We start from the raw sequence: 15,513 nt of genomic DNA, 5'->3' as shown, positions 1-15,513 counted from the left end.
TTTCCTTAATATCTTCAAAACCGAAGCAGCACAAACAAAAATCTTTGCTGCACAAACCAGCACAAACGTAGCCGAGTTGATTGACACCCATTTTGTCTAATTTGAAGAAGGTGGGGGGGCCAACTTCACTCAGGTGAACATTTTATGTGCTAATGGCTTTTTAAAGCTCTTCTCTTTTAAATTTGACCTCCTTCATAGGATTTTATTGCCCCGAAGCACCAAATAATAACATTAATAGGTATGAAAATGTTGTATTCTAGTGTATTTTAGTTAGTTTTACATTTGAAAATATAGATTAAAATGGCATTTACACGTCTGTTCCTGAGACTATTATCTGAATTCTTTTAAAGGTGCAGTTTGTTTGGTCTAGTGATTTTTTTTTTTTATAGGAAGTAATTTTATGAATGTCCAAAATGTCTGTCAATAAATGCCATAGAATGATTCTTTACTATAATGCTGTTAATTTCTTTATTTCCTTAGCTTGGGTTTCAAACAGTGGTAGAAAATGACTAGAAACAAGAGAAAAAGTAAATTATAGAAACAATGTGGCGAAAAGAGGAGCTGTGATCTTTGGTATTTAAGACCACAGCAGGTCTGATGGGTTTTTTGCAGAACTGAATCCAGATGTTGGTTACTGTTCGTATTATAAGGGTTTATTTTGTGTTGGATTGAATGTAGGGAACTGCATGTACGTGGCTCCACTCTGTAAGACCAGCAGGGCCTCGCCGTTCTTCGTGTCGTCTATCAGCAGCTCCAAGGCGGCGGCGGCGACATCAGAAACCCTGAAACCATCAGAGGAATGTCAACAAAAGGAGTAAAAAGCAGATTAAAACCATTTCAAAGCGTCCACTTACGCTATCGTCCCCATCACGTCAACCAGTTTGTGTGTGGCGGCGGCCAGGTTGGAGAACTGACCCAGCCGAACCGGGATGTTGGTTATCAGGTCGGTTTGCACGAAGCCAGGACAAACCGCGTTGAACCGAATGCCGTACCCAGAAGCCTCAGAGGCAGCCTGAAAACAAACAACACGGTTTTCCCATCCAGAACTATCCAGAACCATCCAGAACCACCCAGAACCCATCCAGATCCCATCCAGAACCATCCAGATCCCATCCAGAACCACCCAGAACCCATCCAGATCCCATCCAGAACTATCCAGAACCCATCCAGAACCACCCAGAACCCATCCAGATCCCATCCAGAACCATCCAGAACCACCCAGAACCCATCCAGATCCCATCCAGAACCATCCAGATCCCATCCAGAACCACCCAGAACCCATCCAGATCCCATCCAGAACTATCCAGAACCCATCCAGAACCACCCAGAACCCATCCAGATCCCATCCAGAACCACCCAGAACCCATCCAGATCCCATCCAGATCCCATCCAGAACCATCCAGATACCATCCAGAACCATCCAGATCCCATCCAGAACCATCCAGAACCACCCAGAACCCATCCAGAACCATCCAGATCCCATCCAGAACCATCCAGATCCCATCCAGAACCATCCAGATCCCATCCAGAACCATCCAGAACCACCCAGATCCCATCCAGATCCCATCCAGAACCATCCAGAACCACCCAGATCCCGTCCAGATCTCATCCAGAACCATAGAGAACATTTAAAACTTTCTTCCAGAACAGGAACATTTAGTTTTTATTATTACTTAGAAACTGTGCAGTACTCATAACTCTTAAAAATGTAGAGCATACTCAGAAAGTCCTTTGGATACTTACTGATGCTTATCTACCAACCCTGAATAAGAGCATCTAGTTTATTTACTTTGGATCAACATTATTAGCTTTTTCTTCTTTTGCTCTTTCTTTTGGTTTGTTATTTTGTTTGTATTTCCTTTTAATTCCTGTAAAGCTCTTTGTATTGCCTTGTTGCTGAAAATGTGCTATATAAATAAAATGACCTTTATCTTCACAGAACCATCTAGAAGCAGTCACAGCTGTCTGACATGTTTCTGACCATTTTTTAAAGGACTTTCTTAATGGGGACATGTTATTAAAAATTCACATTTTGTTCTTTCATTCTGTTCTCTACCGTTTCTACAGCAGGCCGAGCTTTTTAAAAATCCACCCAGCTGTTTTTGGCAATCACTCATGATTAATTTGATTTAAAATAGGTGCAATAATTGTACAGATTTATGTGGAGATTACGTGATTCCATAAATGTCATCCTGTTACTAACAGGTATGTCTGCTGGGTTTAAGTCCAGAATGTGGAACCTTTTCCTAAGTCTGTGACTTATATTTGTAGTTTCTATTTTTATCTTATTTTAATGATTACAATTTTTTATCTAGACCTAAGTTAATGTCTTTAATAGAGATATTGACTTTTTATATAAATTTAACGTTCATGTTTTTTGGTGTCCGGAAAATTCTTGAGTCATTCTATGGACACTGTGCCGTTGCCTAGCAACCCCAGCCATCCTGAACTGTTACCTAGCAACCCAAGCAGAACTCCAGCACAGTTGGTCAGCTGGTCTTACCGCTCAATGCTCTGCACTTTAAAACAAATCTTTGTTTTTCCTAATTTTTATGAAAAGTTTGGAGAATTAAAGAGAAATAATGAAAGGCTTTTAAAATAGTTAATGTTCCTTTCTGTAGGGTTGATTATTTTAGTAATCAATTACACTATTGATTATTCTGACAATCAGACAGAAAAATTGGCAGGTTCTACAATATTAGAAATACTTCAATAGATGCAAATGAACAAATAATGTATTTTTAAATAAAAACAAACATTTGATTTCCTAAAATGTGACCTTTAGTTTGATAATTTCTACTAAAGATGAATCAGCAGATAAAAACAAATTTCTTACATCAACATGAGAAAAGTTCAGATCTGTTTATGGATTAACTGACTAATAATTGGACAGAAAAAAGAGATTAAGTGGAGATTAAACACAAAATGTACATATTATTGTACAGTTTTGGTTTATTTGACTCTGACTGCGTTCTTCTAGAAAATATTTTTTGGTCTATGCTCTAATTAACAATCAATTACTAAATTATAGCTGCAGACAGCATCAACAGCTGATGATTAACCTGTGGTATATAATTAATATCAGAGTGTTTCCTTACGGCCATGGCTCGGGTGAATCCCACCACTCCAAACTTGCTTGCTGTGTAAGAGGGGCAGCTCAGCAACGGACCGATTCCTCAAAAAACAAAGATAATCCACCTTATTTCTGACAAAACCAATTTAAAGACCAAAACACAGGCAGTCAGATGTTTGATTTTTTATTTCCAGCTGAACGTTTACCTGCCATGGAGGCCGTGTTGATGATGACTCCGCCGCGGCCGCCGCTCAGCTGGTTCATCTGCTCCAGAGCCACGTAGGTCCCTCTGATCACACCCATCTGAAACACACACACACACACACACACATCTCACCTAAACACTGGAACTGATGATGAGATGTTCAGAGAAGTATTTTTAACGTCCACTCACCAGGTTGATGGAAATGGTTTTCTCCCAGCTGGTTTCGTTCAGGACGCCGGCGTTGTTGCATAAAATGTCGATTCCCCCGAAGGTTTCTACGGTTTTCTTAAATGCAGCTGCAGAGAAAAACAGCAGTTTATGGTTTAGTTTATTTAATTAATTCAAGTTTTGTTCCTTCAATATTCAGCTAAAAACCACAGCAGTGAGTTAATGGAAGCCTTATCTGATTTACGAACCATATTTAGGTATAAAATAAAAAAATCAATTCAGAAACATTTCATTGATCCCAAAGGGAAGTTAGATTTAGCTTTAAATCATATTAATTCATAATTCATAAAGGAAACATGGGTAGATGCTTGTCTTTCTATATGTGGTAAATATTTAGTCAGTTTTATTGTTTTATTTACCTGTTAAACAATCTCAGTTTTCTCATTAATTAGAATAATAATGTTTATTTTTTTTAAGTTGTGTTTCACAAAGACAGACTCTGATTGGTCCGTTCTGACAGGTTTATGTAATTACATTTCCACTAGCAACCAAAGAAAATATCTCTTTACATGACTAGAAATTCAAACTGTCAAATTTTTATTTCATGTTTCAAAAAATAAAAACATAAAAAAGGTCAGTTTGTAATATGACCTGTAGAGGGCGCTGACAGGCGTCATGAAATTCAAGAATAACTAGAAACTGGACAAATGAAGCAACTAGTTCAACATTAACTGGTTGTTTCTGACAACATTAAAAATCAGAACAACATATTAAAATCAAATCAACATCCTGGACTATCAGCAGCATAAAGCACTAGCTTCGTTAAAATAAAGGAGAAATTAAATCCCTCTTATGATTTTTCTATTTAAATATTTTAATATGTGAGATACCAATCATCTTTTATTTAACCAATCTTAACTCAAATTTTTTTGTTTTGTTTTTACCCCTCCAGGGTCTTTTGTGGCTCTAGAGCCCCTTATATGACAGCAGGCTGACAGGAAACGGGGGAGACATGCGGCCGCGTCGAGGACTCAAGGCCTCCAAATACGGGTCGCGCTAACCGCTACACCACCACAGCACGCCCCAATCTTGACTCAATTTTAATATAAGGATTTAATAAAACGTTTTACTTTCCCAGCATGCAACAGGAACGCTGGACAGAAACGAATCAGTTCCTTCTTCTGTTTTTAATCTGCTGGAGCTTTTAAAACATTCTGCTACTTATTATACCGTGTTATAGCTGCACATTTCATATTCTATGTTTCTCATGTTAAATGTCTATAACTGTTTATATGATGTGGACATTAGCTGTTGCTATGGTAACCGCTAATGGGGATCCAGCCACACAAATAGAGAAAAACATGTCGGAGTTTGACCCTTTCCAGATGTTTTCAGACACTCTCGGATGTTTCCAGATGTTTCCAGATGTTTCCATGCTTCCAGAGAAACAGTTGTGTAACAGAAACCTGATCCTGTTTGTCGTCTTTCTGGTTCCTGACAGATGTTGTGGAAAAGCTCCCGGCTTGCAGCTCGGCTCCGTGTTTTAACACGCTACCTCTGATCTGCTGCTCGGATTCAACGTCACACTTCAGGAAGATGGTCTTCTCTGCCCCGAAGTGCTGCTCCAGCGCCTGCAGGGGGCGCTCTGCTGCAGCCTCATTAATGTCCAGCAGAGCCACCTGCACAGGTAGAACATGTTAAACACCTTCAGTGGGTGTGAGTGACCTGCAGAGACCAGAACAAGATTCTGATCTTCAAATTAACTCTGAGTTTAACAAACTAGATGAGAGCATTTATGTAACATTCTATCATTATTATATATTATATTATATCTGTTATTTAACCAATTCAATTTAGTTTATACAATATTAAAAAATAAAAATACATAATTTAATTCCTTGTTTGAATAAGAAAAAAAACTTTATTGCCTAAAAGTCAATCATTTCATTCCTGTAGTGAATATTTGATCATCTGCAGCTAAAAATCCTTCAAACATCAACATGAGAAAAGTTTCTGCTGGATTAACATCAATACAGATCAGAGATTATCTGGGGACTATTATTAACTAATCAATAACTGGATGTTAAAGTTGATTAATAGACTAACAGAGTGGGAACCAGGAGAAGCTCAAACTGAGACTGATTAATAAATAATCAATTACTAAATTTGGGATTATTTCAGTAATCATCTTGATTAATGTGATTGGTTGTAACACAGAGACATTTTTATTCTTTTCTTTATTTATTGAAGCGTTTCAAGTCGGATCCATAAAGCTCATCAAACTGAAGACATTCAATCAAAATATTGATTTATTTTCTAGTTTAGATCATTTTTTCTGCTGTTTGTTCCTGTTAGTAAACATAAACACCAAGATGATTATTAATTGGTCTCTAATCTCCTGGTGTAACTCAAAACCTAAACAGATCAAATGTGTCACTAAAACCTGTTGAGCCTGGAATAACAGACTGAATTAATCTGAACTAATCTGAGTCACATCATCATTTTGGATTTGAATATAATTTCCCTCAGGGATCAACAAACTCTTTTAATTTGAATTTCTTTGGAGCGTTATCTTTAGCCGCTGCGCAACATTTAAAACAGCACAACAACAGAAAACATTGTTTATTAAAGCTGCAGAGTGTAACTTTTATAAAAATATGTTTTTCACATGTCGGTTAAAACTGTCAGTATGATTCAGATAATCAGTGGAGAAAAATCCAACTGGTTTGTATGACGCAGTTTTAGGGACGTACCAATAAAAAAAATAAAAGAATGACTATAAAAAGGTCATACAATTAATAGAATAAACCTGTAATAATAATAATAAGTCATAATATTTGGAGAGTTGTAACATTATGAGAATAATGTAGTAAAACTACGACTTTGCTCTGATAATTGTATGTTTAGTTATTTTCTTAGTGTGGCTCTACTGCCACCTGCAGAAACTCACCGCTCAGTCAGAATCAACCTATCAGAGAGGGGGAGGGTCTTAGCGCTGCCAATCAGGATGTGTATGCACTGCTCACATCCTGCAAGTTCACCAGCAGTGATGGGTAGCATCAGCAGTAATGACGCAGCGTGTACCTGAGGATGATTGACAGCGCTAAGTCCCTCCTCCTGGCTCTGATTGGTTGTTTCTGACAGAGGGATTGATTTTTTTCTGTCTCATATTTTTTTAAAAGAGTTTCAAACTTTCTTCTCTTTAGTTGGAACATTTTGCTAAATGATGTTTTTACGTCTTCTACTTATAAAATCTGGCAAAATATGGCTGTGAAACAAACAGATTATTGAAACATATTTTTCTGATGTTTGCAGTTTGATTTTGAGATTTAACTGAATAACACTCATTTAGAGCAGCAGAGTTTACATGACTCTCAAATAAAACTAGTTATGATTCAGGACATTTGTTGATATTTTTTATCTGCTAAGTTATTTCAAAACTTTGTGTTTGTTTAAAAAGATGCCAGAGCATTTCTACACGATAACATGTTTTATCCTGTAGAATGGCAGCAATTATTAATTATTAGTTAGGATAATTATTGATGAATTTAGCTCCAATATCAATTTTATTCAGTTTTACTCTTAAAACAAACAAAACATGAAAGTTTGGCAAAAATGAGATGCAAACATTTTTATGAAAAACATCTAAAAAGTAATTTTGTTGTTGCTAAAATCTGCTTTTGTTGTTTTATCTGGATTTAAAATCAATAACTGGATCGTTAACATCGTTCACTTTTGTTCTGTCTGTTGCAGTAGCGGCTGGTGCTAAAAAAAACTGAGGGGGGCGCACACAAACAAACAAATGAAAAACAAACAAAACAAATCTTAAAAAATAGCACTATTTGAACATGAATTTTGCCCTCCTTTCCTTCTGCCCTGCAAATTTCTCAATTACATTCTTGTTAAAGTCAGTCATCTCTGTGACTAGTCTTTTCTCCATTGACAACATGGCCAATGCATTCAGCCTGTCCTGAGTCATTGAGTTTCTCAGAAAAGTCTTGATTCTTTTCAGAGTTGAAAAGCACCTTTCAGCTTCTGCTGTGGTCATGGGTGTGGTGATGAGGATCTTCAAGAGCGTGACAGTTTCTGAAAAGACTTCTTCTAGATTGTTTTCCATAAACAGCTGGAGTAGGCCCACAGCACCACAACAGGCTTTGAACTCTTCCTTGCTGTAGATGAGAGTAAGCTCTGTCTTCAGCTTACCTCGATTGAGCACCGGATAGGCTTTTAAGGTGTTGCTCAGTGCATCTTCAGGAAATGCTGTGTTGTATTGTTCAAATCTATCCCCCTGCAGGACTGTGGCACTAACAAGGTGGTTTGTGAAAGAAAAGCGCTCCCTGGTGTGTCCCAGTATGATATCACAGACCTTAAGAGAGAAGGACAAACATGAAGATTATGATATTATAATCACATTTTTCATTCTAAATATGAAATGTTATTTTGTCCTTTCTATTAAGTCATAGAAAGAAGGAACACATTTTATTTATAAACTTACTGATTTTAATAACATTTGCTGCCATTTTTTAAGGCTGTGTTATGAAATGTGTTACAGCATTTTTGTGGGACAAGATTATACAAAATACAGTAACCAAATCTAACAGCAATCCTGTAGCCTTCATCTAGCTGTTGAGCAATGCTAAGTTTCCCCCAAAAACTTAGCTTCATTGCATTGTCTAGGTGGCTGCGGCTGTTTTCGTGCCGTTTGCATTTTTCTGAAAGATGTTTTAAGTCTCTTACCCCAGTTGTTGTCCACATTGCCTCCGTGCCAGAACTTTGAAATAGCAAACACGGAAAGCAGTAAAATGCATTGCTTACATCACATCCAGCTAGCCAACTCCGCTTGTCATAAGAAAAGCTGGAAAAAGCCGCGTGTAGGATCGTCCACGATCACTTGCCTGCTGCTGAATTTGTAAATTGGGACGATCCGGTCCAAGCTCCTTTATCCTGTTTTTTTCTTCAAGTGAACGCTTTGTAAAAGCATTTTTTTGTAAAGACAAAACAGAATTTTCTCTCATTTTGAAACTACTCCACTTTGCAAACGTTGCCGTGAATCGACCTAACGAACTGCAGCTGCGCTAATGAGTCGAATCGGGGATTGTTCTTCTTCTTCTTCTTTAGATTTTAACGGCAGCTTGCATCCAATTATGTTGCACTACTGCCCTCTATTGACTCCTACTACCTACTCCTCAAAGACTCTTAAAAATCCCAGTGTCTTTTAAAAAACGAAAAATCTTCTTTTTCCCCTCAATATTATTCAGCTGATCGATCACCTTGTCAAATTTCAATTCCCTACTAACACCTAGTTCTGTTTTTAATAATCTTCTGTGACTTTCGTATTTCCTACATTTAATCAAAACATGTTCCACTGTTTCTACTTCATCACACCATCTACATAAACCAGTAAGGTGTTTCCTCATCTTAAAAAGAGTTCCGTTTAGGAAACTATGCCCAGTTCTTATTCTATTTATAATTATCTCTTCCCTCCTGTTTAATCCTCTGATCCTTTCTACATCGACTGTTTTTTGTATTCTAAATAAATGTCTTCCTTTAATTTCATTTACCCACCTATCTTCCCATATCTTCTTGCATTCTTTCCAAATTATACTTTTGCCTTCAGATTTAGATAACTTTATTTGCATAACAATATCATCTTGTTTAATTGTCTCCTTCGCCAGCTTGTCTGCTCTTTCATTCCCCATAATACCTACATGAGCAGGAGTCCAGAATAATACAACATTTTTATTTTGTTCACAGATCCTATGATGAACCGCCATAATCTCATATAAAATATTTTGATGATTTTTTGTACGTCCCTTTCCGATACTCGTCAACGCAGATAGAGAGTCACTACAAACTATTATTTTATTCCTATTAGTTTCCTCCACCCCTTCTAAAGCTACTAAAATAGCACCTAGTTCTACCGCAAACACACTCAAATAATCAGATGTTCTTTTTGAAATACTAATCTTTAATTCAGGAATCACTATGGCTATACTGGTTGCTTCACTTTTAGGGTCTTTCGACCCATCCGTATAAATTTGCAAATATTCAATATATTTATTCTGCATGTGATTATAAAATTCTTGGCAAGTATCTAATGTTTTCCTTTTCCTAATATTTGTTAGAGTTCTGTCTACATTAATATATCTCCAAGTCCATGTCGGGCTCAAAGGCCACAATACAGTTGGACTAAATTCCTTATAATATACATTAAAAATTTTCGCTCTATTATCCCCAACCCACCCAAAGCTATCCATTTGTTTCTTTCCTCTTTCCCAACACTCTCCTAATAATTGCTTAACCGGGTGATCTGCATTATGTCCCTTTAAACTTATCCAATAATTGACCATTAGCTGCTGTCTTCTAATGCATAATGGCATTTCTCCTGACTCTACTTGTAATGCACATATAGGTGTTGATTTAACTGCCCCTAAACATATTCTCATTGCTCGGGCTTGAATAACATCTAACTTTTTTAACCTAGTTTTAGCTGCTGATCCATACACCACACTCCCATAATCTATTCTTGATCTAATTAGAGACACATATATATTTTTAAGGGAATCGAAATTCGCACCCCATGTCAACCCAGCTAAACACCTCATAATGTTTAGAACCTTTTTAGTCTTCTCCATAATATGTTCTATGTGATTTCCCCAAGTTAGTTTCTTATCAAAAACTACTCCCAAAAAACGAAACCAATCAACCCTTTCTAACTCTTTCCCATATAAACACAACTTCTTATCAACCCCTATTTTTTTATTTGTGAAAAACATTACTTTTGTCTTTTCAATTGAAAATGTAAAGCCCCACTCTACTCCCCACTTACTCACTTTATCTATACCTTCCTGTATTTTAACAATAAGATGGTCCACATTTCTTCCCTTTTTCCATAATGCTCCATCATCAGCAAAAAGTGACTTACCAAAACCAATGGATATTTCTTTAAAAATATCGTTGATCATAACTGAAAATAATGTTGGACTTACCACACTTCCTTGAGGGGTTCCATTTTCTATTTTACATATTTCCGAAAACTGACATCCTATTTTAACTTGAATATTTCTATCCCTTAAAAAATCCCATAACCAATTAAACATATTACCTCCTATACCTATCTGATGTAATTTAATCATTAACCCTTCCCTCCATAACATATCATATGCTTTCTCCACATCAAAAAACACAGCAACAACAGTTTCCTTATTAATCTGAGCTTTTCTAATATCATCCTCTAAACATAAAATAGGATCCATTGTTCCTCTCCCTCTACGAAAACCACTCTGATAAGGAGCAATTAAATGTTTTGACTCCAAATATTGTGTCAATCTCTCATTCACCATCCTTTCCATCAGTTTACACAGATTAGATGTTAAAGCTATTGGTCTGTAATTTACAGGGTTACTCTGATCTTTCCCAGGTTTCTTCAACGGAATAATAATAGCTTCTTTCCACTTACAAGGCAGTCTCCCCTCCTTCCAAATCTTATTGAATAAAATTAATAATTTATTTAAAACTTCCTCACTTACATGTTTTAACATAATATAACACACCTCATCCTTACCTGGAGCACTATTCCTAGTTCTATCCAAAGCTCTTTTTAGCTCTCCAATAGAGAAAGGATAATTCATCAGATCATTATTATTCTTCTTTCTTCTTAAGATTCCATCGTATTCCTTTTTAGTTCTCTCCCTTCCCTCCATTTCATTACCTAATAAATTTTTACCACTATCTCCACAAATGTTCTCACTAACATATCAGCCTTTTCCTTGTCAGTTACAGCTACTATATCATTTTTATTTAGTATAGGATAACTCCATTCCCTTCTATCTCCTCCCATTTTTTTGATCATCCCCCAAACATCCCCTAGTTTTGTACTACTGCCAATTGTGTCACAGAAACCTCTCCAGTATTCTCTTTTTGTGCTCCTTATTGTTCTCCTGACTTTGGCTTGTGACTTTTTATATTCAATTAAATGTTGAAAATTATGAGACCTTTTAACCAATTTAAATGCTTTATTTCTTTCTCTAACTGCTTTCCTACACTCTTCATTCCACCATGGAACCAACTTTCTCCTATTTTTCCCTGATGTTTTTGGAATAGCCTCCTCTGCAGCAACTAAAATACCCTGACTAATCACTCGGTTCATACTTTCAATACTGTGATCATTTTGAACATTTAAAATGTTCCTATCACATAGGTTATAAAATACCTCCCAATTTGCTTTCTCAAATATCCACTTCCCTCCTATCATTTCAGGCCTATGCACCTGGCCCATCCTTATTTTGCTGATTATAATGTAGTGATCACTACCAAATGACTTATTTTTAACTTGCCAATCACATAGTGGAGCTAAACAGCTAGAAACAAATGTCAGATCTAGTACAGATTCCTTACCTGAATTTATATCAATTCTTGTCTTCTTTCCATTATTCAAGCAAACCAAATTATTACTATCTAGAAATTCTTCTAAAATGTTCCCATTATAATCTACTTTTCCACTACCCCATAATGAATGATGTGCATTAAAATCTCCACACCAAATAACATTTCCTTTCATATCCATCTCTTCAAGTTTACTTACCTCAAGCTTTTTACAAGGATTGTAAAAATTTAAAACCAACAGTACCTTCTCTTCCACCCATATTTCAGTTGCAACATACTCCAAATCTCCTTTTCTTCCAATAACTTTATACGGAATACCTTCTTTAATCAGAGAAAGACACCCTCCCCCATTTCCTTCTTCTCTATCATATCTAACTGCAATATATCCATCCAATTTGAAATCCAAAAAAGGCCTCAGCCAAGTTTCCTGTATACAAATTACATCAGGTTTTTCTTTTAATTCGTAAATAAACTGTTTAAAATCTTGCCCATTTGACAGAAGACTCCTCGCATTCCATTGCAATATTGAGACTATCCTTCTTGACTTGCCTGACTACACAGTTCTCCCCTTATGTCCTCCCACCGAATATTCTTTAAGTCTAAACTATGGCATGCTGCCTTTACAATAATCTGAATCCTTTCCGTTTTTGATTTCACATCCGATGTTGCATTTATAACTCCTGCAATAAAAGTCACCATTTTCTTTTTTTCCTCTTCAATTTTCTTTTCAACCATTTCCATAATTTTTGAAATTACTTGCTTTTCTCCTAATAGAGATTTCTCAGTTTGTTTCTCTTTCTCAACTACTTTACACGCTTCTGCATATGTTACTTTCTGCGTAACTTTTGTTTTCTGTATCATTGATTGTCGTTTCATTACCTCGCATCCCCAAAAAGCGACACTGTGCTCTCCTCCACAACTACAGCACTTTGGTTTAACTCCAACTCCACATTTACCATATTCATGGTCTCCAGAACAACGGGCACATCTCCTTTTTCCTTTACACATTTTTGCAATATGGCCAAATTCCTGACAGTTGAAGCACCTCACTGGTTTGGGCACATATTCCCTGACACTAAATCTTATCAAGCCAAAGAAAACCTCCCTTGGCATTTCTTTTGTTTCAAACTCCAGCAACACAGTTTCTGTTTCAATCTTCTCTGTACCCCTTTTCATTCTTCCTGCTCCTTTTACTTCCTTGTTTCTTTCTTTCAGATTCTCAATTAATTCCTTCATATCAACACTTAACGGCACTCCTGTTATGATTCCTTTGCTTTCATTATTTCTTTTTTCACCCACTTTAACAACTGCTCTAATTTTGACTTTACATACCCATCCAAGCTTTTTTGCCTTTTCAACCTGACCTTCAGAATTACAGCCAATCAAAAGATTTCCGTCTCTCAGTACTTTAGCATGTTTAATTTCCCCAACATGTGTCTTAAGTGCTTTTGTTAGTTTAAGTGGATCAATCTTCTTGACTCCTTCTCCTTCATCAAATCTTATTATAATGTTCAGATTTTGTCTTTTTTGTGCTTCTTTTCCTTCCTCAATTCCTTCATTATCAGTGTCTTCAGTGCTTTCCTCATTTCCTTTTTTTCTCTTTCTTTCAGCAGCTCGCTGCTTCTTTCCACCCTTTCCCACCAATTCCCACTCTTTATCTTCATTCCGACCACTCCTTCCTTCCTCGTCACTCCATACTATTACAGTCACTTCTTTCCAAATCCAACGTCGTCATGTTCCGAATTAAGTCGCATTTAACACCGAAGTTCAGCGAGCTCCCGTTTCAAAAACCGACCGGCTACACCCTGCACCAGCTCCGCCTAGCCGTCAGCTGATCCACCACCAATCGGGGATTGTCCAATCACACAATGTTTTTAAAAAAATTAGCCAGTACTGACGCTCTACCAGTAATGACACAACAAAATGGGTGTGTCCGGGACGCAGAGCGCTGCGCCCTGTGGAAAAACCTTAAACAACCAATTAAAAGTCAGCCTCAGATCACCTGCTTGCCAAAAGTTGATGCGCCTACATACACACTCATTAGGACGGCGCCCTGCACATAGGAAGTGTGCACAATGTGAGCAATTAGAATTATGTATTTACTATTTTAATAAATTCTAACATGTCTATTGGACACACAGTATGAATAAATACATTTCTAAGTATTTTGCAGTTCAGAATAGAAATCATTTATTATCTAAACAATTTAAAGGGGGCGGCGCCCAAGCGCCCCCTACTGGCCAGCCGCCACTGGTCTGTTGCAATAATCAATAAATCAACTAATCGCATGATTAATCGAATAAACTCAATCATGTTTGTTTCTAGGATTTTTTACTTTTTTCTGATGAAAGTTTTCAGTTTTTTGTTTCCAGAGATTTCATAACTGATTTTATTTGTTTTATTAATTTTATTTAGAACGTCTTCCTGATCTGGTGTTAAACGTTCATTACAGTTTAAAGGTTATTCATCTTTGAGGATGTTTTCGTGCTGTAATGCCATTTCAATTATGATTCTTGAAGACTATTTGAATATTTTTTGTATAATGACAAAACATTCCTCTGAACATTGTTGGTTTAGTGGAAGGAAAAAATGGAGGCAAAGATCAAAAGAAACATCTGAGCAACAAAAACAAAGTCTGAAATATAATAAATCATGCAGCTTCAGTCTGCTCTTTATTTCTCACGCAGGTCTATTTTTATGACATTCTGGTTTTTAGTTTCAAATTTAAATTATGCAAACACAAACAAATAATTTGCCCTCTTCGTATGGAAAGTAAATATTAAAAGTGAGTGTCAGAGTTTCCGAATATTTTGTGAGTATTTTGTGATTCAGGGTCCTCCAGAGCCATCCTGAAACCTTTAGATCCATTTTTACTGAACCAGGCCAGGATCGGCTCTGATCGGGTGACGAGAGCTGCAGGATGGAGGAGCAGCCCTGCTCTGAGTATTATCTGCTTATTATCTGGTTATTTTCTGGTTATTATCTGGTTATTTTCTGGTTATTTCCTGACCTTGGCTCCGTTCTCCAGCAGGATCTCCGCCAAAGCTCTTCCGATCCCAATGGCCGCTCCGGTCACCACCGCGGTTTTCCCCACCAACGCCATCTCAGCCGGGCTCTGCAGCTTCAGGAAGTCTGCAAGGCGTTAAAGGTCCGCTTCCACAGAATCTGCTTTAACTATCGCCGCCCACGAACTGCCTCCGCCCACAAAAGCCGGACCTGCTGAGGCCTGAAACACGGAGTTCCTCTGGTTCAGTTCACCTCAAAGGCATTAAGCTAAATGGAAAACTAACAGCCGATGATAGAAACCCTGGAGATGTTTGGATTATTGCATCGTCGTGATTCATTTGGGGTGTAAATCCCCACATGACTCAAATCTTTTCTCTTTTTTCCCCTCGTTTCTCCGATGATTCATAAGTTTTAAAAAAAATCCTAACGTCCAATAAACATCAAGATTTATTTTTGTAGCAGTTTAACAGTCATGTAAACCCAATTTGATCTGGTCGTTTTGTCCCGTTTGGACCCGAGTTAAAATAAATAAACCATAAAATAAAACGGCTTTTCGCTGTTCTGCCAGATGCTGTGGCAGAATGTGACCGCTAGATGGAGACAGAGAGCCGCCGTGACTCCGTTAACGGAACGAGTGAGAGTTTTAATATTTTAATCTCGGAATTCAGAGATTAAA

General features: G+C 37.1%; 1 protein-coding gene across 1 annotated transcript; it reads right to left on the bottom strand.

Annotated features, from left to right (window-relative positions):
• Nucleotides 1-441: 441 nt before the first annotated feature.
• On the bottom strand, nucleotides 442-15,135 carry LOC114152922 (15-hydroxyprostaglandin dehydrogenase [NAD(+)]-like). The gene is made up of 7 exons (XM_028031086.1): nucleotides 14,842-15,135; nucleotides 5,002-5,125; nucleotides 3,468-3,574; nucleotides 3,280-3,376; nucleotides 3,099-3,175; nucleotides 855-1,012; nucleotides 442-782 (listed from the first exon to the last, which is right to left on the bottom strand). Exons 1-7 carry the CDS (start codon nucleotides 14,932-14,934, stop codon nucleotides 644-646), a joined length of 795 nt encoding a protein of 264 aa, XP_027886887.1. The 5' UTR covers nucleotides 14,935-15,135; the 3' UTR covers nucleotides 442-643.
• Nucleotides 15,136-15,513: the final 378 nt, after the last annotated feature.

The sequence above is a fragment of the Xiphophorus couchianus genome, chromosome 11, assembly GCF_001444195.1.
Source record: "Xiphophorus couchianus chromosome 11, X_couchianus-1.0, whole genome shotgun sequence".
Taxonomy (NCBI): Eukaryota; Metazoa; Chordata; class Actinopteri; order Cyprinodontiformes; family Poeciliidae; genus Xiphophorus; species Xiphophorus couchianus.
The sequence above is the reverse complement of the archived record's forward strand: the minus strand, read 5'-3'. Positions and strand labels throughout refer to the sequence as shown.

Excerpts from the sequence above, each read along its gene's own strand:
- LOC114152922 (XM_028031086.1), bottom strand. The coding sequence starts at position 14,934 with ATGGCGTTGGTGGGGAAAACCGCGGTGGTGACCGGAGCGGCCATTGGG. Across the intron at positions 3,377-3,467 it reads AAACCATTTCCATCAACCTG|ATGGGTGTGATCAGAGGGAC; the intron begins GTGAGTGGACGT and ends TGTGTGTTTCAG. Across the intron at positions 783-854 it reads GACGTGATGGGGACGATAGC|GGTTTCTGATGTCGCCGCCG; the intron begins GTAAGTGGACGC and ends TGATGGTTTCAG.